At 40.1% G+C, this 26,878-nt stretch overlaps 1 protein-coding gene across 4 annotated transcripts in view; it reads left to right on the top strand.

Annotated features, from left to right (window-relative positions):
• Window positions 1–26,878, top strand: part of Tmtc2 (transmembrane O-mannosyltransferase targeting cadherins 2) — a 414,906-nt gene that overhangs the window by 297,717 nt on the left and 90,311 nt on the right. For 2 of the 4 annotated variants that reach the window (NM_001171177.2, XM_039078703.2), the window contains exon 9: window positions 21,908–21,989. The exons of the other annotated variants lie outside the window; for them this stretch is intronic. In NM_001171177.2, coding sequence (NP_001164648.2) covers window positions 21,908–21,989 — 82 coding nt within the window. The remainder of the gene's footprint in view (window positions 1–21,907; window positions 21,990–26,878) is intronic. 4 annotated transcript variants of the gene reach the window in all.

Below are 26,878 nucleotides of genomic sequence, written 5' to 3'. Positions count from 1 at the left end.
TGCTTCTGCCTCTGCCTCTGCTGCTGCTTCTTCTTCTTCTTCTTCTTCTTCTTCTTCTTCTTCTTCTTCTTCTTCTTCTTCTTCTTCTTCTTCTTCTTCTTCTTCTTCTTCTTCTCCTCCTCCTCCTCCTCCTCCTCCTCCTCCCCCTCCTCCTCTTCCTCCTCCTCCTCTTCCTTCTCCTTCTCCTCCTCTTCCACTGCTGCTTCTGATTCCCCCCTACCCCTCCTCCTCCTCCTCCTCCTCTCCCTTCTCCTTCTCCTCCTCTTCCACTGCTGCTTCTGATTCCCCCCCCTACCCCTCCTCCTCCTCCTCCTCCTCCTCCCCCTTCTTCTTGTGCTGCTCCTGCTTCTTCTTCTTCTTCTTCTTCTTCTTCTTCTTCTTCTTCTTCTTCTTCTTCTTCTTCTTCTCCTCCTCCTCCTCCTCCTCCTCCTCCTCCTCCTCCTCCTCCTCCTCCTCCCCCTCTTCCTCTTCCTCCTCCTCCTCCTCTCCCTTCTCCTTCTCCTCCTCTTCCACTGCTGCTTCTGATTCCCCCCCTACCCCTCCTCCTCTCCTCCTCCTCCTCCTCCTCCTTTCCTTCTTGTGCATCGTCTGTGAGGTTTCTCTTGACCCATCTCCCAGGGTCAAGACTTTTTTCTCTTGTTCCTACTGAGTATTCTGACAGACACGTACAAGGTATTCTTGATGTCTTTCCCAGTACCTTTGGTTTCTAGCATTTCCTTTTTTTTTTCTTATGCTGACATTACTCATTTGATGTTTCCTGTTCTCGGTGTTTTGATTGGAGCCATCATCCTGTGAATCACAGTTGTTTTATAGGTTCTATGTCTGACAATCCCCAAATCTGCTTCATATCCTGACATCCGAGTCTATGTCTGAGGCTTGTTTCTTGTGACACTTCCATTTTGGTATGCCTGGTAACTTGTTGGGTCCGGTTCTAAAAACTGAAATACATAGTCCCTTATTTTAAGGATGGATGCCAATCTCACTAGATCTTGGGCATTATTGGTGTCGGTGAGAGCTGTAAGTATGAAGCGCAGGTGTTACCACTGAGACAGTCGAGGAGTGATGGACTATAGCCCTCCAGCTTCCGTGTTTCCCATGCCACCACACGGAGGAAATCACAGTTTAGATTTTTACTGAGTGTGCTTTGGAAGTACTGGACGGGCCAGGTAACTCTAAGGCCTAACGTTCAGATATTTTTTTGCCCTACTGGTATCTGTACTCAGTCTCTAGGAAGCCGTCCAAACCATTTCATATGTGAATCTGCTGGTTTTGGGGCTCCACTGACTTCTGACCAAGATAGGCCAGTGTCCAGTGTGGCTTTCTAGGGTTGGTTTCCCACATTTCATGATCGCTCTGCTATTTCTCACTAGGCTCACTAATGGTCATAAGAAAAACGATTTATTGTCAGTCTGTCCAGTTGTGGATTGTTGTTGTTGGTTGTGGTTGTTGTTTTGAGGTTTTGTTTTTGTTTGTTTGTGTGTACATGTGTGTGTGGTATGTTGTGTGTTGTACTTGTGTGTTGGTTTGATTTGTTGTTCCTATTTTGTAAGAATATGGATGATAGAATTTTCATGTGCTGGTTTTGATTTTTTTTTTCTTATGAAACTTGGGTAAAAATTCTCTCTTAGCTCTAGAGCATGTTTCCCTCTCTCTCATAACACTCATTGTAGGCTATATCACGTCTGTTAGATCTGTGCTTGTGCACTTTATTTCTTATATCACTGTCCATATTTATAGAATGTGTCATGATTCTCTTTCCTAGCTCTGAAGATATAATGTATACTTTTTTTTCAGTATTTCAAAAGTGTGTATTTAATCATAGATCTTTCTTTCTTTCTTCATAAATATTGTCATCTTGAAAGAATACTCCTGTATAAAAACTGCCTTCCACTTGCCTAGCTTGTTCCATATCTATACTTAGCAGATCTCTGATACTAGTTAAATACAAGCTATTTAATCAACATGACCCCTTCCCTGCTTATCTGTAAAGTAACTGGAAAGGATTGGTGGATCCACGTAAGTTCAGCCTCCCCTCTAGCCTACCACTCACCAGAGGTAGTGGAGAAGAAAGGTTATTAGGATACAGGGGAAGCAGGCCTGTTTAGAAATAGTTCTTTGTGGGTGATTCCAGTCTTCATTGTTCTCAGTCCAGTCCACTAGTAAAGACCAAACATGTATCAGCAGCTTCACTCCCATCCTCTTGACAGACATCACACATGAATCAGCAAGGCCAGTTCGATCCAGAAAAAAAAACAAAGGGCTCACCAACTGGCTCGAGTCTAAGGAATCTGGGAAAAGCCGCAGGAATCGCAAGAGAAGTTCTTTGATGAGTTTTTCTCTAGGATGTCACCACAACCAAAGCTCAGGAAGCAGTATAAGGCCAACCAATACATGTACGTCATCATCGAAGACTAGTGAGGCAGAGTAACAAACCAATTCTTGAGCTCCCACTGCCTGTGGGGTCATATTTATACTCTTTCTAAATGTTGTGCATCGTTTCACATGTCTGCTTTAGCAAAACCTTCTTTTACCTGTCTGCCCCAGCAAAACATCATTATAGCCTGACTGAGTCTCCAAAGAAACCAGAAAATTCCCCTTTACTTGTGGGTTAATCATTTAGAGCACATGGTCAGGTGACGTGGCCTAGACTCAGAAAATGCCAGTCGTTGTGAATATGGATGAGATTATTGTTATTATTTTCACTGCCATGTTTTCATGAAAGGGACCAATAGTATCTGGGTGTGGCTATGACTGGTCACAGTATTAGACTTCCATTGACTGTGGCACTTTATTCTTTATTCTTTTCAGTTATGATGCTGCCTTTGTCTAGAATATCTTTCTCCTGTCTATCCATTTGGCAGACCCATCCACCTAGCCTTATCTCAAACATGCCTTCAAACAAGTAATACTTTTTAATGTTTTCACACAGCCTGAGGACATGACATTCTATCCTTGTTGGATTGTTCCTTTTCAGGAGTAACGATGACTTTTGTCCATAACTGTTACCAACTTGGTGGTGGCATTTAATAGTTACTCATTAGTTTTTATTTATTTTTGGATTTTACATTGTTTAAATATTTTAAAAAAGTGTATGATCAAGTCCATCCACCATGCCCCCTTTCCCCCCTCTAATTTCTTCCCTATCACCTCCACCACTTATTGCTCTCAATTTCCTGCACTCTCTTGTTTTCTACGAAGCCCACTGAATCTGCTTGGTTCTACAGCCTCTGCATTGGGTCTAGTCCATGTATTGCAACATGAGTAACTTACCAAGGTTCTCTCTGTTCCACAGCAGATATCTCTATCAATAGCTCCTCAGCTGGTGTGTGACATCATGACTCCCTCTCCTCAGCAAACTTGAACTTGGTCTAATATAGGGCTTTTTTGTTTTTTGGGTTTTTTTTTTTTTTTAGGCTTTTTGTTTGTTTGTCTTCACTTTTTTCTGTTTTTTTAAATTTTTTGATTGTTTTTTGTGTTGTTTTTGTTGTTGCTGTTGTTATTTTTGTTTTTGTCTTTTTTTTTTTTTGGTGCTTGTTCAAGGGATAAAGAAGTGAGTCAAAGGCAAGGTTGACCTCATTTTTATATCAGCTTCCTTTTAAAATGCTGCACTAACACTTACACCCACTGAGCTAATTGCTCTATAATCTGTCCCTCCTGAAGGTAAGGGGCATCATCTTTGTCTACTATTAGCTAATTCACAGACTGTTTCTCCCATTGGACAAAGATCTGCAGGATACTCTCCCCTTTAAATGCCAAGAGTGGGAGTTGTAGTTGATCAATAGCTATCTGTTGAATTAATAAATTATTTTGATGTTGAATAGTGAAAGTAAAGCATGAGCCATGTATTAGAAAATTCAGCATTAGAAGGGATAAAAGGCAAAGATGAAGGGATTTTCAAATAATAAGAGAGATGGTGGCGCTCTAAGTGAGGTAAAGCAGCTGAAAACCCCAAGTGAGTCTTTTCCTTTCCTTCTGTTGATAGAGACCTTGAGCAGGAGGAAGGGACAGAAGAGAGTTAACTGCCAAGGTCAAGTAGGTAGACAGAAATACTTCCAGTTATAAAATAATCTTCAGCTTATTCCTATGTTGCCTCCCTGATGTGATTTACTAAAGTTTTGGATATAGAGACTATAACCAGCATTGAGAAGGAGGAAACCTTAAATTGATACTTCTGTCTTAGGGTTTTACTGCTGTGAACAGACACCATGACCAAGGCAACATTATAAGGACAACACTTAATTGGGGCTGGCTTACAGCTTCAGAGAGTCGGTCTATCATCATCAAGGCAGGAGCATGGCAGAGTCCAGGCCAGCATGGTACAGGAGAAGCTGAGAGTTCTTCTTTGTCTGAAGGCTGCTAAGTGGAAGACCGACTTCCAGGCAGCTAGGACTAGGGTATTAATGCCCACTGCCACAGTGACACACATACTCCAACAAGGCCACACCTACTCCAACAAGGCCACACCTACTCCAACAAGGCCACACCTACTCCAACAAGGCTGCACTTCCAAATAGTGCTACTCTCTGGGCCAAGCATATACAAACCATCGCAATATCCTTCATTATTTTCTATTCAACAGTAATAGTACAGTGTGATGTTTGTGGCTGACTTATTTCCTCTGCTAGTTTTAGAGTGGAACATCAAAAGAGTTTAATGTATGTACGCCATAGTGTGAAATTTGTAGAATTCTATGAGTAGTAGTTATGATAATGAATATATATCTTCCGACACATATAACAGAATCCAAATAATTCTCTATCCTTTGATTTTTGTGAGGTGTGACAGGCAGAAGTAATTGATTTAGTGTAGGGATTTAAAAATATTTTTCTATGTTAGAGAGAAGGGTTCGGTATATACATTTGATGGATTAAGAGTCATAGAAGTATATGAAGTAATGATGTGAATTATAATCATATGAAGTAAGTTAAATATGAATTTATAAAGACAATGGAAGAGAACTTTTGCGATTTGGGTTGTGTTATTCTGTTAAAAGTTCACTATCATCTTAACAAGTAACATTGTACAGACTTAATCATATGATTAATATATGATAACAATAAGTAAAAAAAGAGGCCATGAATCTGAAGGAGAACATGGACGAGTATTTTGGACAGAGGAAAGGGAAGGGGGAAATGTTGAAATTCTATCGTAATTCTCAAAACTAAAATAAAAAATGCCCAATAATAAAATCTTTCCAAGACAAAAACTAAATATTCGCTATTGCTTCATTCAATTCTGACTTAACCCAGATCTTCTTTTAAAAGATATAAACAGTTACTTTTGTAAAGTGAACTTAACAAAGCTTTATTTATTTAAAAAAAAAAACTCAAGGATGTTTTCCATAATATTGTATGTCTCTAAACATTGGTCAAGTGAATAGATTTGGGGGACATTTGGATCCACAGTTTTCTAAAACTGCATAGTCCCGAAACATGAACACCTAGGAAAGTTACTCTGATGGATCTTTATTGAGATTAATATGCTCCTTGAGTAATGTAACTTACTTTCCTCATAGTTTCCTAGTTTATTTCATCCTTTACCCATTAATCCACTAATAGTGCCATTTAAAATTTGTTTCTTGCTTATCCTTTATTGTAAAATTCTTATCATACCTTTCCTACGTGTTTTCTGACAATAATCTTCCCTTGATTGTCAACTAGGACGTCTTAATTTACTATGATACCTTTTGAAATGAAGTCATTAATAATACTCATGTACAGCTATTTATTTTTGAAGGAAAGATTCAGATATGTTATGTGGATAAAGAGTATTTTGGTTAACTGATATTTTCTATGAAACAGCAAGTAATTGTAATATCACAGCCAATTATAACTCTTTCCTCTGAGTATAAAATTGGTAGCACTTTATACCCTGCTCATGACTTCAGTGTGAGTTTGCCAAATGCTGTCAACATTTCTGGCAGAAAATGGGCCTTTTGGAAAATGTTTTTAGGGGCTGGTAGGAGGTAGCTGAAAAATCCTTAAGCTGACACTAGTATTTATGTGCATTTTTCCAAGTTGATCAAGAGCAAATCTTTAGTTCTTTTGACTCCAAATTCTATTTTGAGTTTAGGTAACCTTCCTACTTCCTCTTGGCTTTGGTTTTCTAGAACTAATATGCTCTAAGACATTCCGGAACAAGAGACAATTTGGTTGACAAAAGTATCTTTGATCACAGAGCTCTTCCTGCAAATTGGTTGCAAAAAGGTTATTTCAAACAGCAAAACTAAGACTGTTTATTGCTGGTTCCCTTTGGATAAAGGGATTTAGTACAAATGCTCCCAGTAAGAAAACTGGCATAGTCTTCAGTTGAATGGACACAGAGATGCTGTGCTATGCTTTTCAAATGCCCCTTACATCATCCAATCCTCTTTAAGCATTGCTGCAGCTTCTTATATGCAGGCCTTAAAATCCAGCGCTGCTTGAGCACTTACCAAATACCATACACCTTCCCAAGCATTCTCTGTGTAATTCTCTGTGTAATTCTCTCAGTTACAGAGCTGATCAAGAGCTACTACAGGTATACAGCTCCCTGTAAGGAGCTAAATTCCTGGACATATTATCGAAGTTTCCCAAGAATCACAGCTGACCAAGGATCCTTCTAGAGAAGATTCTGATCCCCAAGATAGGATCCTTTTTTTTGAACCGACACCTCCCTTTTTATAATAATGCACTCTTATTTGGAGACAGAAATAATTTTAATTGATCTAATATATTATCCTGGGATTTTTCCACAACTCTTCAATGCTCCACATCTGTCCACGACATGACTTCATGTACCTGACATATACAATCTTACACTTTGAGAAGCAGAGCGAGTCAACACATGGCTTCACAAACCTGGTCTTTATTGCATCTGTGTAAGGAATGAGGTCATGTTTCTAAACTGTCATCCTGGATGCCTGCACATTGCTTTTGCAGAAATGCTCTAATGGTTGGGTATGTGAGTTACATTCCTTTTGCATCCCGAGTAGAAATCTGCCAACTCAGGTGACAATTAAACCGGACAGTGAGGCGAAGATCTTACAGAGAGGTTGATGTTTGGTGAGTCTGAAGGCAGCCAACGTCACACATCTCCCCTAGCAAAGTCAAGAGGGTCTTAGAAGTTGACAGTGATCATTTATCCCTGATCCAAATTCCTGTTATGTTGTCTATCCAGAGGAAAATTCTTTGAGAGTTTCTAGTCTGCGTCAACCTGGTTCTTCGCTAGTGAATATTTTCCTATTAGTGGCTCCTGTTTTCTACTGAATCACACATTACTGTTAGAGAGAAAAGACTTGATTTTGTAATAATACCAAAGCACGTGTGTGTGTGTGAGTGTGTGTGTGTGTGTGTGAGTGTGTGTGTGTGTGTGTGTGTGTGTGTGTGTGTGTGTGTACTTGAAACAGAACATGCTCTTCTCGAGCTTGGGAATCGTCCAGTCTGGTGATATGCTTGTCACATGTATTTATACGTACGGCCACATTCTGCTGGCAAGTTGCCGGTGTCTAGCCATTTGTGTGTTTTCTCCCTTTCAGCTAGTTTAAAGGTTCTTATAATCTTCTATGGACTATTTCTTGTCACACCAAGCTATAGAAGGAAACATAAATTAATATTGTTTCACTGGTCTTATGTTCCATAGATCCTCCTTTCTTTGTACATCACAGAGTTATTCACAGGAAATGGCTGAAAAATTATTCCTAACAGAGTGAAAATGCAGTTAAATTTAGTTGCCAAATATACTTTTTTTGTTTCAAATAAATCTCCTGAGTTGATTTGTAACCCCACTTCACCACCCATCCCCCTTTTAAAAATTCAAACAAAGCAGGCATTCATATAGCCCAGGCTGGCCTCAAACTCACTGTGTAACTAAATCTGCCCTTAACTCCTGATCTTCCCGTTTCCACTTCCTGTGTGCTGGGATTAGAGAGAATTTCATACCAAATCAATCTTTGTAGGTTGCCTGTCCCTACGATGTGCTTAACTAATAGAGTTCCTACATCGTTTCCTGATTTTAAATTTTGTAAAGAGAGGTCTTAGTCATCCACTTCCAGCATTAACTTGACATTCTATGTCTTTGAGGCCTGCCCAGCTTTTCCCCCATCTGTTACCTTATTATACCACCTCCTCCTAAAAACTGCCCTGACTCACTCAGGCAAGAACTGATATCCTAACATCTATTTCTGCTCTTACGGACTCACCACCATACATATGTCTTATGAGAGCCCTTAGAGGTGGCGAGTCCCTGCCTTCAGAATTCCATGATGTCATATGCTGTGCAAAAGCAAGCATAATCTAATATTATCTTCACTTATCTAGGCCTTCAGTTGTTATTTCCTAACATATGATGACGAAAGGTTGGGCAGGTCTGTGAGCTTAGCTTTATAAAATATAATTGTTGGTAGGTTTGTGCGTATGTTTCTATACATGTGTGTATCCATGTGTCTATGTGGGTATCTGGGTGCATATGTATGTACCCATGCATATGGATGCAAGAGGTACACTGTAGGTATTAATTCTCAAAATACGTTCCCACCTTGACTTCTGACACAGCCAATTAGGCTAGACTGGCTGATCTGTAAGACCCAGAGACCCACCTGTACCTGAGTCGTGGACTGGCATTAGAAATGCTTGCAACTACTGTGGGATTGAACTCAGGTCTCATGCTTGGAAGGTAAGCACTTCACCAAGTGCTAGTCTAGTCTCTCCATCGCATAAGCTGTGTTTTAATTAACTCCATGATTCCTGGTGGTGATGTCCCAATGCAGACATTACAGCCATATTCATTTTGAGTCCGGATTTGCAAGGCACATGTATATACTTTGGGCAAGGAACTTAGCCTTTTTGTACCTCCGTTCTTTCCTCTACTGAATGGGATTTAAGTCACGTTATAAGGATGTAATATGACAGACAGTACTTGTAAAATGCTCAGAGCTTTGCCTGGAAAAGTAGAATTTCAGTGTGTTATGACAATAGACTAAAAAAACAAGTCAGTTGTGGTAAGCAGAGGCGATAAAAGACAACTTTATTCTTGACAAGTTCCCAGGTTTTGAGCTATGAAAGATGTCTTTGTTAATGCCCTCTCTGTTAGGAGTGTCAAGCCTCAGTAAGATCTCAGGGATGCTTTATGTGGTGGTTCTTGCTGCTGCTGTAAGAGCTAATATATGATCCCCCTGATTCCAGTGAATGCTTGTGAATGCTAAGAATTAGGACAAATTATAAGGTTTGTCTAAACCAGGAAGTGGCTGTAGGTGTAACTCCATTGGAAAATTGAACATGGACAACATTTTTGGGAAAACTGGAAATTACTTTAGGATATCAATACACATCCTCAATACAAATGGGGCACGCTTTCTAAGAACTTTTCTAGAATATTTTCCATTTGAGGGGCAACTTTACCTTGAAATTACTTGCAGATGGAAGGCATGAGTCGTTCCATTTCCAAAGCATTATTTTATGTGTTAGTTCATTAGTACACAAATTACACTTTGCTCATTTTAGGTCTCAGCAAAGTTTCCCAACCTTAGCTTCAGCTGAGCAGATTTGAGGAAATGGGTCAGTTTTCTCATTGATTGTGGAATTTAAAACAAAATAAGAAAAAGAAGGAGTGAAGGAGGAGGAGGAGAAGGGGAAGGAGGAGGAGGAGGAAGAGGAGAAGGGGGAGGAGGAGAAGGGGAAGGAGGAGGAGGAGGAAGAGGAGAAGGGGGAGGAGGAGAAGGGGAGGAAGAGGAGGAAGAGGAGAAGGGGGAGGAGAAGGGAGAGGAGGAGAAAGAGGAAGAGGAGAAGGGTGAGGAGGAGAAGGAGGAGGAGGAGGAGGGGGAGGAAGAGGAGGGGAGGAAGATGAGAAGGGGGAGGAGGAGAAGGGGAGGAGGAGGGGGAGGAAGAGGGGGAGGAAGAGGAGAAGGGGGAGGAGCAGAAGGGGAGGAGGAGGAGGAGGAGGAAGAGGAGAAGGGTGAGGAGGAGGAGGAGGAGGAGGAAGAGGAGAAGGGTGAGGAGGAGGAGGAGAAGGAGGTGGAGGCTGGGAGATGGCTGTGCTCTTGCAGAGAACCCAAGTTACATTCTTGTACTCACAAGGCACATCCCAACTCTCTGAAATTCCAGGCTCAGGGGCAGGACAGTCTCCTCGCCCCCTTCTGGTCTCTATGGGCACCAGACACACACATGGCACACATACATGCAGGCAAAACCCTCATGTACATAAAATAAAAATAAATGTTTAAAAAAAAACACAACAAAAAAGTGATTTTTCTTTTTAAAAAGTTATCTTGTCTTTAATCAGATTTTGTAACTGCTTCATTTGGGATGGATTCTGTCTTTCTTGGATTAGACTTACTGAGTTCAATTAATTAGATCTTTGATTCGCTGCTGCTGAAGTCTATGAAACTCATTCAAATCAGCGACTTCCTCTGGCTGTTTACCTTCAAGGTTCTCGGGTTTCTGTTTCTGAATCCGGTGCTTTTCTTTTAGTGTCCCCGGTAAATCATCAAAGAATTTTATGTCTAAATAAATTAAGTGACTCCCGCACGCATCCTTTACTGCCGAGGCTTTTTACCAAAAGAAATGAAATGAATTGAAATTGGGGAATTATTTACATCTGGCTTTGTCCTCTTGGAGAGCATTCGGATTTCAGAACAGGTGGCACGCTGCCAGTGACAAATGGACGCACTGAGAGCCGCTCGCCATCATCGCTTACCTTTTATGGTGTCCAAGGATTTTTTTGCGCTCCGTTGTGACCCAGCTGCAAAACAGCTGTTGTTTGGGCTCTTGCCTTTCTACTCTCACAAGACAGAATTTCTAACAGTCCCCAAAGGGCTTAAACTTCTGCACCAGTGTCAACCCTTTACACTAAGCTCTGTGAGCTTGGAGAAGCCTTGAGGGTCTGTGCAGCAGAGAAGCACCCCTTGCTTTTGTCAAACAGTTGGGCTAGAGGAGCCCAGTGAATGCTTAGGACTTTGCTCAAGAGACAGCAGTCATCACTCCAGCATGCCTGCTGGGTGTTTGGATCTGTTGGATTTGATGCCATGAGCTCAGACTCGAGGGCTTTCCAGTTTAGTCCATAGAGGCATTCAGCACCTTAGCAAACAGCGATCTTCCTGCCGGTCCCCATTCTCACTGTGCTTTTGGAACTTTCTTGTGGATTACAGAATGCTGATTAAATTTGTAATTTCTTGCTTTCGTTTTGAGGGTAAGAATTTTATTGCCTCTGATAGCTTTCAGCATGTCTTTTTGGGTATCATCCAGGCCTCTGCTCTTTCTATCTTGAATCCAACATATTTCCCAATAAGAATATGCATTTAGGTAGCCTTTGGGGAACTTTCCAGCCACCAGAACTGTTAGGAAACCAATCCGTGTTGTTTATTTTTAAAAGACCTGTGCTCTGAACCATTGCTTTGGGAAGATAGTTAACATTCTTGGTGCATTCTGACCATTCACCATGTATCTGGCCTTTGGCTTAATTGTTGATTAAACAATTCTTCTAAAGTGGTTTACAATTAGAGAGGGAATTAGGAATGGCAGTTGAAGTACAAAAGTGTCACAACCAAAGTAGGAATCAAGTGATAGGAGTACCCAGAAGGAAAAGGCCCAGTTTGAAGAATCTAGGTGCTTCTAATTTGGCCATGGTATCTATAGATGGAAGTTATCAAGACAAGCTCAAAATCAGGGGTGGGGAGGTCATTTACCTTTTTAATTTTCATTTAGCCTCTGAGAAGCTGGAGGCCAGGTCGACTTTGATATGTAAAATATGTGCCTTGGACACTTGAAATGCCAAGCTGCAGGGGATACACAGGGACACCCCACCTGCTCATAGAAGAAGGGGAAGGGGGATGGGGGAAGTATTGTGGCAGGGGCAGAACAAGAGGGGGCAGTGAATGGGATGTAAAGTGAATACATAAAAAATAAAATTAAATTAATAAAAAACTACTAATAAGGAAAGTCTAAAAACTTAAAAATTCACTCCACTCACCAGACAATTAAAATAACAAAAATTTAAAATAAAATAATATTTGAATTATAAAAAAAATTACGCATCTCAGTCCCTTATCCTGGGGGTGCAAAAGCCAAACAGTTACTGCTGTGGTGTTCTTGAAATATATATTCACCTTGCTTTTCAGCCATTTGATTCAGAGTGATTGACACAAATTTTTGACATCTCAAATGCCCCATAGATAATCACTAAATAATCATTATCACTCCGATAATTGATCTCCTAGTCTTAGGCTATAAACCTGTACTTCTCTTCTTTAATACCTTCCTGCTGCTGTTACTGTCTGTCCTGCTTAGGGCCATATGCCATTCCTCTATACCATTCTGAGATGATAGTTCTGTTTGCTGTCACACCAGGCATCCAGTGTTTACTTCTGTGTCTCTACACACACACACACACACACACACACACACATACACACACACACACACACACCTTACCCTCATTGCCTTTATGGTGATCAGTGGACGCAGCAGACAGCATCTCCACAGGACTATAGACAGGGTGTGCTCTGCTCTGCTCTTCTCTCCTCTCAGCCATTTTCATGCTGGCTTTGTTGTTCTCACAGGTATGTTCTTGCTGTGCCCCTCCCTCCTTAGCTTTCCGTTTTGCCTCCTTCTCAATCAGATACATTTTTTGATCTTTAAGTCAAAATAACGGTTCCTCTGGAAACTTCCTGTGTACTTTGACTAGGTCAAACCAGATGTTTATTGTGTAGGTTAGTCCACCCTAATACAGCTGCAGTTTTGTATCTGCCAGGACTGGAGTTATACCTGTTACTAAAATCCCCCTTTTACCTTAGTATTTAACAGTGCTGCGCCTTTGCGGGGTACCCAATATTTTGTAGAATTAAGGGAATCAATAAATGCATTTAATGAATTACTGAAGTATTACTCAGTTACTTTACTTAAAAGCAGATGAATACTTTTGTTCTTTAACTGAAAGGTGACATATGGATACTGTAGCTTTGAGGCAGAAGCTTGGAGAGCATTTACCCATGGTTTAATTATAAAGTTGATTAAGACAAAATTTCTACTTTAGTAGACCTTCGTCAAGCGTTTTAATGGCATATCTGAATACTGTTCTCACCAACTAAGATTGTGGATGGATAAGAGACAGTGATGAGATACTGGGTTTAACATGACTGTGGGTTCGGTTTAACAAGGCAATAGTCAAAGTAATTTGCACAGATGTGGTTTAAGATATGGTGGGGGTTGGGGATTTAGCTCAGCGGTAGAGCACTTGCCAAGCAAGCGCAACGCCCTGGGTTCGATCCCCAGCTCCGAAAAAAAAAAAAAAGAAAAAAAAAAGATATGGTTCCATCTTATCAAATTAATTATCTTCCCTGAAATGTTATTATAGTGTGTGTGCATGATTCTCTTAAGCTTTAGGGGAAGATATACAAATGAACTGATGTAGAGAGGAAATTGGAATTGTACCATAACAAGAAGTCTGACTACGTTAAGCTTATGAAGGTTAATCAGGCTTTATTTGTAAGCACTAGCCTCTTTGTTTTTATGCCTTCACAATTGTAAATTCTTACTTACCCATAGTTTCAAAGCCATGTAGAAAGCAACAAATTTGAATATTTAATAAACTCAAACACTCTACATACATGCTTTTGAGAAGCAATAACCATGCATTTGTGTATGCGTGTTGTCATAAAGAGACGAAGAAGAACAATCTATTGACAACAGATAGAAGAAACCTGACAGACCAAGATACAATCCTGCCCAAGTCAGCCTGATGAAATAATGAATTTATTGAAGTTAGTTGCAGGAGGATGGCTGAGAGATTTCCTCCAGTGTCATGGGTAAAGCACAGGCAGCCAAGTCACTGGAAAGTCCCTCCGCTAGCCTACCATCGACTCACAGATGCTTCGTCATACGGTCATTACCTCACCCGGCCTCCCAGCTCTTGGATACCCCAACACCACAGGACGATTCACAGCTGTGGGTAATGGGATGGAGCAGGTGGAATCTCAGAGATGGGTGGAGGACTCTCTTCACTTCCACAAGGGATTATTAATAGGATCTTGTGTGATTCTCATGCACCTGCAGCTCTGTGGTTCTCCTCTAGGCGATCACAACTGTTTTGATTTCAAGCAGGTACTAGAGCCAGGTCATACACATAGGACATTGTAGAACATTTCTTACTGCTTTAAATAGTCACTTAAAAATGGTCCTGAATGCCTACATTTAATGCTGCTCTTGTATGCTTTTTGTCTTTGCAACTCTAAGTAGGTGATATGGTTTGCGTTTGATGTTACCATTTGCTTTTTCTCTTGCTTGGCCTTTGCACAAGTTTCCCTGTCTTCTCATGTCAGACATCAGTTATTTGGTCTTTTTATTCCCTGTCCACTCTTGGTGTGTGGCCCTTGCTACAGCCTGTCTTTATGACTTAGTCCTCCAGAGTCTGTGTTGCCTTGACATCTCAAACAAATAAAACTCTAATAGCCCTCTACACATACTTGTTCCTACTGATGCACTCACAAATCTTCCCTATGAGAATAAATACTTCATCTAATTCAAGTGATGCAATGTAGAACTGAAAGTCATCCTTGAGTGTATTTGAATGCTGTGCCCACACCCATCAGCCACTTATTGTCCTAAGAAAAGATTCTTTCCTCTAATTACTTCACAGCTCTCCCACCATGACCACCCTCATGTAGACCACAAGGATAAACATGAATGGAATGGAATGAGTTCACTACTCCAAATCTGGACTCTCTGTTTAGGTCTAACTTAGAGACTCTACTTAGAATACTTCTTTGTTTTTAATTGCATTGGTGAATTAACTAATCAGTTCAGTCGTGCATGCATATGGAGTGGAGGACCACTTGAGGGAATCAGTTCTCTCCTGCCACAGTGTGGATCCTGAGGGTCGATCTCCTGATTGTCAGGCTCAGGAGTCAGTAATTTTATTCTCTGAGTCATATTATTGGAGTCTCTGTTGTTTTCTTATGTCATCAGACAATATCCGATACTTCAGCAGCCCATACACGAAAACTGAAATGACCAGAGTGGATGACGATGGCCCCTATGGAAAGTATGGCACATGTATACGGGAGCATTTCAATGCAGTTCCCAGAGTGTACCCAACTCTTTGTTAACAACATCCAGGGAATAGTAGATAGCAGAAGATTACATGGCATCCAGTATTTACTGTGGGATTTTGTGTGCCAAAAATGTATATAATGAAAATAGAAGCCCCCAAGTCAACATGCAAGACCATTCGGCCTTACACAACACATCCCTTTTCAAGACTTTCATATGACTCTCGAGAGATTTATTGTTATTGTTTGTTGGTATTTTTCTTGATGGTTCCCAACAGCCTCTACCTGCTGACTCTTCCTGGCCTGCTTTGTCCTTTTGCACTTTGGAAACCTCTCATGTGTCACGAAGGGTCTTAACCACTTGATATTCCCAACTGGATATTGTTCAGCCCATTGGCTTGAATGTTTTTTCAACAACATACTCAAAACTAACTAAATTCTGAGTTTTCTGTGGACTGTGTAGATTAGACTGAGAGCTACTAGAACACAACTAGACTGAGAACTGCTCAAGGGTGTACAGCCTTAGTGTTGGTTACCAAGACACTCATTCCTATAGACTCTATGAATGCTTCCCTTTTCCCGCTTAAGACAGATTGTGTTTATGGCCACATGGCTTGACCACTAACAAAGCACTAATGTTTTATAGCCCTGAGTACTTTCTCCTTCATTGTCCTTGAAATACGAATGGCCTAAGCCTTGGGTACAACCTGCTGTTGAATTCACAACTGAAAGTCACTCAGTGGTAGAGACGGTATAATGCTGAAACTACAATGAGATCAGAAACTACACTTTACAACCCTGTCTGTAACATCTAGCAGAAAAGCAACAGAAACTTCCCTGTCTTAAAGATTTTTTCAATGAAATCATTCTTATTGGAACACTGTATTCAAGTCCACGGTGGTAGACACTGAGTTTCTTGTAAACAGGGCTGCGAGGAAAACACCGAGGGACTGCACGCATTGGCATCTGTTCCCCTAGAACAAATGCCTGTAAATATAACTGACCTGCTGGAAGAGAGCTCTGATTTAAAGCCTTGCGAGGTCTAGGAGATTGCTTCCCAGGAAGATTTTACTGCAGTTGACTATATTTTAGTGAAGTATTATATGAAGGTCTATTTTGTTCCCATAGGGCAGTGGTTCTTAACCTTCCTAATGCTGAGACCCTTTAATGCGTTCCTCGTATTATGGTGACCCTGACCACGAAATCATTTTCATTCCTACTTTGTAACTGTAATTTTGCTACTGTTAGGAGTTACAATATAAATATCTATGTTTTCCTATGGACTTATGTAATCCCTGTGAAAGCGTCATTGGGCCCCAAAGGGGTTGCAACCTAAAGGTTGAGTAACACTGCCCTTAAGTGGTGGGGTTTGTTTGTTTGTTTGTTTTGTTTTGTTTTGTTTTTGTTTGTTTTTTGTCTTTGCCTCTACTTTCTCTCATGTGTATATACATATACTTGATGAATCATAGGTATCGTCATAAGGATTAGGAACCACTTCTCAGACTGACTAAACTTTCTTTAGAAAAATTAAATAGTTCAAACTAAAGTCGGATGTGATAGTGTGGTTCTAACATTGCATACAGTTTTCCGAGTACTCAAGCAAAAGGCCCTGGAATTATTGTGCATGAATGTAAAAACACAGGTCTCTTTTATGATGGCTGCACATTCTGTAGTTGAAAAGCATTGGTTACCCTTTGAAAGAGATGCTACCGGCTTTGCACCCACCCAGCAGGCAGCTTGTTTCTGACCAGCCACTGCAGCATCAGCACCAGTTTATTAGGCAAAGGAAATAAAGCAGCTGGGAGCTCGTGCCGTGCTGTGGAATATGCTGCTGAAACTTAACTCAAGAGTAGCTTACTCCCATTACAGATGGTTGTGAGCCAAGAAAAAAAAAATAGAAAAAAAAAAAAAAAAGAGTAGCTTACCTGGATTTGGTTCATTGCTCACAAACAGATGCTGTCTGATCAGGGAGGACAAGGTGTGGGTGTGTGGAATGCTGCGCTTGTTTTTTCTCGTGAACTTAAACAGCCCTGTTTGTGTGTGCTTTTATTTTTATTTCTTTAATTGGATATTTCCATTTCCATTTCAAATGTTATTCCCTTTCCCGGTTTCCTGTCCATAAGCTCCCTATCCCATCCCCATCCCCCTTCTTCATTAAGGGTGTTCCCCCTCCCCACTCACTCACCCTTCCCAGCTTTCCCACCCTTACACTGGGGGGGGGGGTCCAGCCTTGGCAGGACCAAGGGCTTCTTCTCCCATTGGTGCCCAACAAGGCCATCCTCTGCTACATATGCAGCTGGAGCCATGGGTCTGTCCACGTGTACTCTTTGGATAGTGATTCAGTCCTTGGGAGCTCTGGTTGGTGGGTACTGTTGTTCTTGTGGGCAATACTTATCACAGTCCTGTTTTCTTGGTTTTTGAGAATTTGTTTTCTTCTTTTGTTTCTTTCTTTCTTTCTTTCTTTCTTTCTTTCTTTCTTTCTTTCTTTCTTTCTTTCATCAGGCTTCTTATGTATCCCAGGCTGGACTAGACCTTGCTATGTAGCCCAGGATGGTCCCTACTCAGGATTCCCTTGCTTCCACCTCCCGAGAGCTGGGATTCCAGGCATGTACCACCATACCTGGTCTGTATATAACCGTGGTTAAACCCAGGGTCTTACTCATAATCGGCACATTATCAGATGAGCTATATTCCAAGCCTCCAAAATTTATTTTTCCCCATATTTTAAAACTCCCATTGCCCCAAACAAATAATAGTTGAAATAGTAAATTTGAGTATATGCAATATTACTGAAAGTCTTTTTTGAGGGCTCAGTGTTGCATCTGCCTGACAGATGATTGATTCTTAAGTTTAGATATCTTTATGAGGCGTTTCTTTTCTTCGTTGTTTGGTGTTTCATTGAATAGTAACCAAAGCAGAGAGGTTTTTTTTTGTTTTTTTTTGTTTTTTTTTTGTTTGTTTGTTTGTTTTGGTAAAAGTGCAGTATTTTCCCCCAAAAGAGAGATCTCCAGGATCCTCTTATATTGGAGATTATGGGTCTCAGCTTTCTTTAATAACTGAGTCCCACCGCAAACCACTGTCCCCTGAGTACTGATGTACACTTTTATAGCTTCCTTCTGTGGTTTCACCAGGAATGATACATGAGGACTTTACCTCTCATTTTATGGTGACATTGATACATGATCTAGTTTCGTCCTTTTTGTCCTAAAACCTTAAATGGAAAAAAGTTCAAAGCCTTTTTTAAAAAAAAATCACATATACCAATTTTGTGGCCACTTTACCACTGATAACTTTTATTAACCCCTTCTATAAATTCTCTGAATGTTATTTTCCTGGTGATCTAAAGAATGAACACGCGCTTTGAAGCTGTGCATACAGCAAATCATGTTCTTTTATTCATAGCAGCACTCTATTACTTGTGTGTGGGCGCATATATAAATAACAGGCGACATTGGCCACACGTTTCTAATCTACCTAGGTAATATTATCACTTTGTATGACATGTATCATAATAGTGCGATGTTAAAAATCCCTCACTTTTACTTACTTTTACTTTAAAAAAATTAGGAACTTTTATTTTTAAAATAGAAGCAATACTAGTCAGCAATAACAGCGTTTCCATGAAATTTTCTTCCTACAAATAATTCTTCCTTATAATTAATTACCTGGCTGGCATTGGTAGAGCGCATTTGCCATAAATGAATGAGGTGGTTATTTGATACGTCTCCCTTTGTGCTATACACTTTATGAATTTGGACGAATGGCTATTGAATACAGCCATGATAGCAGTATCACGAAGAATGTTTCCTCTGTACCCCACCTTTCTGTAATAGGGCTAAGTGCTGCGCAAAGACAGGATGGTTTTCCGATGAGTCATATAGATAAAAAGTTGTGCAATTGTTCTGCTTGCCTAGATAGAATCTGTTCTACTCTAGACACCAGGCTGCCAGATTCTTCATAGCTAGTGAATTAGTGAAGGAACTCTAACATGGTAAAATTGCTGCATTATCTTAGGGAAGGACACAGACACTTAGATATGAAATTACTCACGCTCCTTTTTCTGTTTTGAAGCTCATACCTGAGAAGTTTTTGAGGTGCAAAGTGAAAGAGTGAAAGAACGTTGGAGTCCGTTTTATGAGTACTAGGTTGCCACTAGTTATAGGTATAAAGGCCAAAGGCAAATCCATAGGATAAGGACAGCGAGTGAATGAAGGGTGTAGTGACTATGGCTTCTCTTTTTAAAGAGTGAATGAGTAAAGCCAAAGCCGCTGCAGAGAAGTCAGGTAAAGCTGTGTTGCAGTTTGTTGCAGTTTCCTCTCCAACCGGAATCAGCCAGTACAAAGAAAACGCAACTCAATTAATATGAAAACAATCTAGCGTCTAGATTGGGCAGATCCACCCTACACTGTCCTATTCCTAGCTCCCAAATCCCTCATCCCTTGCACCTTTTATTTGCCAGGTCTCCAGCTTCTCCTTCTCCCATGACAACTCTCTCCTCGCTTCTCCTCTCTCCTCCCCCGACTCCTCCCCCTCCTGACCCCTCCCCCTTCTGACTCCTCCCCTCCTGACTCCTCCCCCTCCTGACTCCTCCCCTCTCCTGACTCCTTCCCTCTTGCTCCCGACTCCTCCCTCTGCCCAAATCTAGAGCTCTTGTCTTTATTTTACAAATTCAGAGAGAACTCCAAGGCAAACCACAACAAAGCTGTATAGATTCAGAGTAACATGCGAATTTCACACATTTCACTTTGGAAAGTGGCCCACAGTTTAAAAGATACATGTGACAGAAGATTAATCATCGTGTGAGGTATGTGGTAGGATGTAAACTAGGAGCATGTAGATGTTTACTGTAGTCAATGGTGTCTGAACAGAGCCTGGACCTTGCTGTCACTATGAGTTCATATTAGATCTTCATTCCACCATGCCAGACCAGGGACAACTCTGGGAAATGTCTTCTTACTCTTCTCTCCTACCCTGGCCCCTCATTTGTTACTGTGGATCATTGTGAAGAAGCAGTCACCTCAGAAAGACTGCATTGCTTCAGAACCTGCCTGGATTATCTTATTCCAAGAAAACAGAATTTATTTCAAGAACACATTTCTCTGTATTGTTGTTTTTCTGTCCTGTCCCTCACTATTTGCTTAAAAGGAAGGCTAAGAAGGGAAGTTAGTTTCTAATTAAGGCCCAGGTTAGCAGTATTTCCGTTCTCAAGGATAGCAGCGATGAGAAATAATTGTTGGAAACTTCCCAAGTTGTGACGTTGTTTCCTCATTGGAAGTACATAGTGATTGCATCTGCAAAGGACCATTTGTCAGAGATAAAGGGGAGCAGTCTGAGCGAACGGCTGTTGCCTTCATCACTTGGGACTAATGTTTCTTCCCTCTGCACCCCAAAGTGAACACTTGAACCTTTTATACCCTGTCATTCATTCTATTTGTGTTCTCTCATTTAAACCTTGCCCTGTTTAACATTCAGAATCACTAAGCTGATTGGGGTGAACTTTGCCTAGAGTACAGTGTTTGAAGGATCTGAGACAAGAATGGCCATGGCGAAGAGTTCTTCCTCGGTACAGACCAGAACTCTGTGTTTCTCTACTTTTGCATGTGTGTGGGCAAGTGTGTGTGCATATGTGTGTGCATATAAGCACATGTGATTGAAATTGAACCTAGAGCCTTGCAGTGGACCATGGATCTATATCTACTTGCCTCCTTTTATAATATATTATTTTTGAGACAGTCTATACTTTGCCAGGTTAGCCATGAGCTACCCATGGTAGCCCAGGCTGGCTTGTGGAACTTGGGATCCTCCAGCTTCAGCCTTTTGACTGCAGGAAAACTCATAGAATTACAGGTCTATGACGTCTGGTCCACCTTGCTGTTTTCTCACTTAAGTGTTTCCCTCGGGTTCTAATAGTGTCCTGAATATTCACTTATAGACACACTTCTGCTCAACCCACTTTACTCCAGTCTTAGAAAGAATGAGCAGATCCTTTTTCTGGATTTAGAATTTCTGTGTCAAACCCATTCCTACCTCGTCTGCCTCTGCGTGAAATTAGTATAAGACAAGCAGAATGGAACTGGAGGGTAGGAGCTATACTACATTTTCAATCCCAGTGTATAACTCCTGTTGGCAGTGATGGCTATGGTGTGAGCTGAGGGAATTCTTTCTTAAGACAAAATAATAAAGAAAATAAAACACTAAGTGAAAGAACTTGGCAGTAGATCAGTTGCTAAACTCCTTGCAAGTTATTGAGCTCAACTCTGAGTATGAAGGCTGGGGCCTGGAGAGGCAGTTAATGGCACTTACTATTCTTTCAGAGAACTGAGGTTCTGTTTCTAGAACCAACATGGCAGATAATATAAACTTCTGTTCCAGGAGACTCAACACTCTCTTCTGGTCTCTGCAGACACCAGGCCTGTACATGGTACACACACAGGCAATACTCTCATTCATATGAAATGAGAGTACATAAAATCTAACATCTAAGACGGTCTTCTGACCTTGCCATACATCTACATATGTACACACACACATGCACTAATCACATTTAAAGTAAACAGAAAATAGCAGTGATTTTTTTTAAGTAAGCCCAGTTTTCCCTTGTTATTTCTATGAAACTTTAAAAAAACACTGTCAGTTCCCCAGCACCATCTTTGATCACTTCGACAGACTCAAAATCTTCTTCTTCTCTTCTTGATGTCCCCAGGTCCTGATGTCAGTCTTCACTTTCAGCCAATTCTCCTTGCTCACCCTCATTTAGATTAAAAATAGGTGATTTTCCCCATTGGTGTTTATCCGTAGACATTAGCATATTTCTTTTGTGCCCAATGGTTAAAATAACAGTCCATCGTGATTCCTTCACTGAATCATCCATTTTCTCTATTTTTCAAGGGTCGTAAGAGTGAGGCTGAAAAGTTCTTCTTGAAGGCTATTGAGCTGGATCCTACCAAAGGAAACTGTTACATGCACTATGGTGAGTGGCAGTAGTTTTTCCACGATGTCCACGTTTGCTGTCTTTGCTGATGTGAAATTTCAGTTCTTCGATGGTCAAGGAGCCTTGAGTGGAGGTTGGCTTCCTCTTTCCAGTTTTAGCCTCATGATACATCCTTCCCTTGTCACTTAAAACATCACATCCAGGGAGGGGTTCTGCCTTACATTTTCCTTCAGCTAATTTCATTGGCCTTTAATGGAGTTTTCCAATTGTTTCCTTCAAGTTCACCACAGAGTTTACATGAGATCTCATCAGGAAAGCATCCAGCTCTTTGTCTGATGCATAGTTTATAATAAAAATATTAGACTTTTTTTTTAAAGTCTTTACAGTAATGTATTGCTCATGAACCATGCCAACTTGACGTTTTAGGAGTTTACATTTTGGCCTCAATGGCCTGCTTTCTGGAAGATATGAATGTATACCAGGCTGTAAATGCCTAAGAGTGAGGCCAAGTATATGCTGTAACAAGTCTAAGGAATGCCTGTTTCATACCATTTAGCTTTGGTTGTAATCAGTCCAAAATGAGCTTATCCAGCACTATCATTATAGTGACTCATGTGTTTAGACAGCAAAAAAGTATACAGTTGGTTGGTGTGGGATAAGATGTCTGTTTCTACCAGATTTACAGATGGGTCCCCTCTCAGGGATCAATAAGAACAGCAACAACAATTAGCATATTCTTTTGCTTATCCCTTGGGAAACAAAATACTGCTTTCTAAAAAATAACTATTGTTGACTTTAGTGTGTTAAATAATATCAAGTAGTAAATCTAAATATGGACAGAAATTATATCTGTGGAAAATATAGCTAATATGCCTGTGTGATATTAATTCCTTCTCTATTAAACAAACCAAACCAAACCAACCACCCAAACACACAACCAAACAACAAAAGTTAGCGATGGCCAGGATTATTAGAGAATGGAAATAATAAGTTGGCGGAAACTGATGCAACCGTTAAGTGCATTTCTTACATGGATGCTGTTGTGTGTGTATGCCTGGTGAACCTAGGCTCATGACACCCATTTCTGGCATAATGCATGATGCAAAACATGTAGTATACTATATACTTCTGTGTCTTTGCTCTGTTACCACTGTGAGAAAGTTAACAGTTAAATACTTCAACTTCACCTCAATATATTTTTTATTTTCACAAGTTTTTCTATAAGAAATATTTGGAATTAAGGTGTTCTCTTCCCTGCTATTGTGGGTTCTGCCATGAAATATCAGATTAGCTCCATGATTATTTTCATAGAGCATGAAAGGACTGTTGTCAGGGCACTTTAGGAAATAGATGTTCAGTTCCATACCTTTCTGCTTATGTTTTCTTTCTTTGAAAATGGTGTGTTTGCTGTATCTTCTGAGCTAGTTTTCAATATCATTATGTAGTAAATCCTGACAGCGACTTACTTTACACCCCAGTATTGGTGCATATGTGTGACTATTATTAAAAATCACTACTCGGGCCAGAGGTGTGCCTCAGTGGTACAGCACTTGACTAGCACAGGTGAGACCTGATGTTCAGTCACAAGTACTGTCAAAGGCAAAGAAAAGGAAACTGATTTTGACTTCAGGTTCCTTGAAAATTTTTAAAAGAAAAAAAATCACTCCATTTTTTAAAAATTGGTATTTTTGTGGCATATTATGCTTCTGAAATTTTGTTATTTCTCCCACAAGAATCTCGTTTTGAATTTAGTTCACTGGAAAGTGCAAGAAAAAAAATTATGTCACTTGAAAAATAGTGACAGCTTGTGTCTTTAAATGTTTGGTCAAAAATGAATTTTTCTTAATCCTATTGGAATGTTTTTAGTTTGAGGGCTATGTAAATAGTTAGAAATATATATTCCTTCTTGTGGGAAGGAATCAGCATCATTTTAAGAAATTTTATAATACTCAGTCTTTTCCCTGCCTTTAAATGTAATTTGGAAAGACTTAAAATGAGGCATTAAAAGATAGTCTAGTTTAAGCACATCTACAGATGCACCAGAATCCTGTAACGGAGCTTGATATGATATCAATATTTGACTTTTAAAACTGGCAAATAATTTTTAACTTAATTTTAAATCAATCCTCTGTTTTGCAAACAAAGTTTTAAGCCTGGAAAAATTAAGATGATAAAGCCAAACTCAGTATATCTGAGCAACTTCTGCATCTGTCAGTGACGCGGTGTCTCCCCTTTACAGCGTGTGTTCTCTTTCCCTTTATATCCTTAGGTATTATATCAGAGAGGCAGACAAGTCAATATTTCTATCAGGAGATCTTTATGTACAGAATCTAAGAATGTTATGACTCAGCTTAAAATGTATTTTTTATTTGAGACTCGGTTTCTCTATGTAGGCTTGTCTTCCCTGGGACTCACTTTGTAGACTAGACTAGCATCAAACTCAAAGAGGTGCCTCTTGAGTACTAGGATTAAAGGCAGTATGGGCCCCTATTCATAAAATTCTGTGAAGAAGTTAACATTGTGACGTCATCTTCAGAAGGCGATGACGTAGAAAGTAGAGGCTATGTTAGCCAGGTTAGGTATGCCATGCATCTGTGAGTGGAAGACGTTTGTGATCTCCAAGAGCATGCCAACTACTGAAAGGGAAATGTCAGGGTGGGGACGTGGGAGGGAGTGTGTGGGTGGGTGAGGGAGTACCCTCATAGAAGCAGGGGACGTGGGATAGCAGGTTTCTGAAGGGGAACATTTAAAATGTAAATTAAAAATGCAATTAAAAACACGGGTTACAGAGCTAAAAAAAAATAAAGAGCTAGATGTCAATAGGGCAACTGGAAATTTCAAAGTTCTAAGGCAAGTACAAGGGTATATTTAGAGCAGTAAAGCCAGATGAGTAAGTCGAAGGAGAGACTGCAAAAGAATCAGAGGCCCATGAGGCTTTGAAACCCAAGCTAAGGACTGTATCTCCCTTGAGGGCTGGGATGGACCAGACCGAGAAGATGGACAGAGATGTTAAAGTAGAAAAAAGAAAAGTCTTTAGGGAGTGATTGTTGTGTATTGGGGAAGAGATCATACTTTGGGAAAAGCACATACATTGAAACTATCCCTTCTTTAGATAATTCTGTATTAAGAGTGGGGAGGTTTCCTCCTTTTGAGTAACATCATTACCTACTGTATTGTTAAACTACCAGTAATGTTTCATGCTAGAACTGAATCTGGAAAACAAAATTTACTGAAAGGAAGTTCTGCTTGAATTTTTATTATTTTTATCCAAGAAAATTTATACTATGTCTCTCATATCAGTTCCTTGGCAACTTGCTGAAAAGGAGTATTTTTTTTCATTCCCCCTTAGGGTGTTTATACCCACAGATTGAATGAATAAAAACAATCCCTTAACTTGAAAATAAATATTTAAATGAAATGTATGTGATCTGTGATTGGAGACTTTTTTAAGATGCTTTCAAATGTCAGTGAGTGGATTGTCCTTTTATGAGAAATCTACTCTCTCGAGCAATTATGTGCTTTTAGTTTGGTTGTTAATGATACGAGTGATTTGGAAAATATCATTCAGTCGTGACTGGGCAGACAGAGTTGGAGGAATTTATATTGGCTGCATTTTGGTGATTAGAAGATGATGTCTGAGTACACTGTCATTTCCCTCTAGTTTAGACCCACTGATTTTCTCTCTGAAGAAAAGAATTATAGTGATTTTTTTTTACTACAGTTTTGCTAAAGTTTCACTTTAAAGTTTATAAAACTGGTTCAAAGAGAGTTAAATGTTGGTGTCCACAGTCTTTAGAGGAGAGTTAGAGACTTTGGATTATAGGTCCTGGACTGTAAATCTAAAAGTTGATATTGAGTCTTAGATGTTTTCCCGCATTTATATTTTCTATCACTTTAATGTCATTTAAAATATTGTTTGTTTTTCCAAATTTCAGCTCATTGTCTTAGTTCCGATAAATGTGCGGACAGTAGGTTTCAAATTATGGCATCAACTCTAGTGTAGTATTATATTCATATAATTTATGCTTTTGAAATTTTGAAGTATATGTCCGTGCTTGTGATGATGCCACTTAGATCATCTTGGTGAAGTTTGGTTCATGAATCTCAGAGTGATGTCTGTTACAGCTCAAGTATCCCCCCTGGACCTGTGTGTCTTCCAAAAGGATGAATCCCTTCTTCAAGATCAAAAAGTGGTAGTTTAGAAAAGCCATGTAATAAGATAAAATACATTATAAATACATGCTTTGGATACATAGAAGCAAATTTGATTTGACTAAAGTATGTTAGTTCATACTTTAAAGCACCTAGCAGGTATGCATTTTAGTCAGTGTTTTATTACTTTGAAAAGACCCAGTGACCAAGACAACTCTTAAACAAACAATCAAACAAACAAAAAACATTAAATTGGGGCCTTGCTTAGTTTCAGAGAATTGATCCACAGCCATACCGTTGTGAAGCAGGCAGGCCTGGCCCTAGAGCAGAGGCGGAGAGCTTTACACAGGGAAGCAGCAGCTCCACTTTTAAGCATATAAATACTTTTCCATTCTTATGCCTATTAAATACCTGGATTGGTGCTTACCTGTTAATTTACTGATGTACATAAACCTTATCCCACCTTAAGATACTTCTTTTTTCCCCTTTGATTGTTGCTATGTACACATGTATTCCTCAATACACAAATGCATCCTGCACAGTTTTAAATTTTTTACATAAGCCTATGAGGTAACGGGTGTTGTCCTGACACTTACACATGTTCACATGCTGCTCACGTTTGCCCTGCATCATCCTGTCTCCGCCCCACTCCATCTCTCATTGGTTCCCACTCCCTTCCCAGAAGGTATTTCCATGCTTTCTTGTTTACCTGGCTTTTAGGACCAGGTGTCTTTGGTGCCTTGGCGGATTCCTGCTCCTATCCCTGGGTGTGCTCA

Source organism: Rattus norvegicus, chromosome 7 (genome assembly GCF_036323735.1).
Source record: "Rattus norvegicus strain BN/NHsdMcwi chromosome 7, GRCr8, whole genome shotgun sequence".
NCBI classification, from domain to species: Eukaryota; Metazoa; Chordata; class Mammalia; order Rodentia; family Muridae; genus Rattus; species Rattus norvegicus.
Note: the sequence above shows the minus strand (reverse complement) of the source record. Positions and strands in the feature narration are given on the sequence as shown.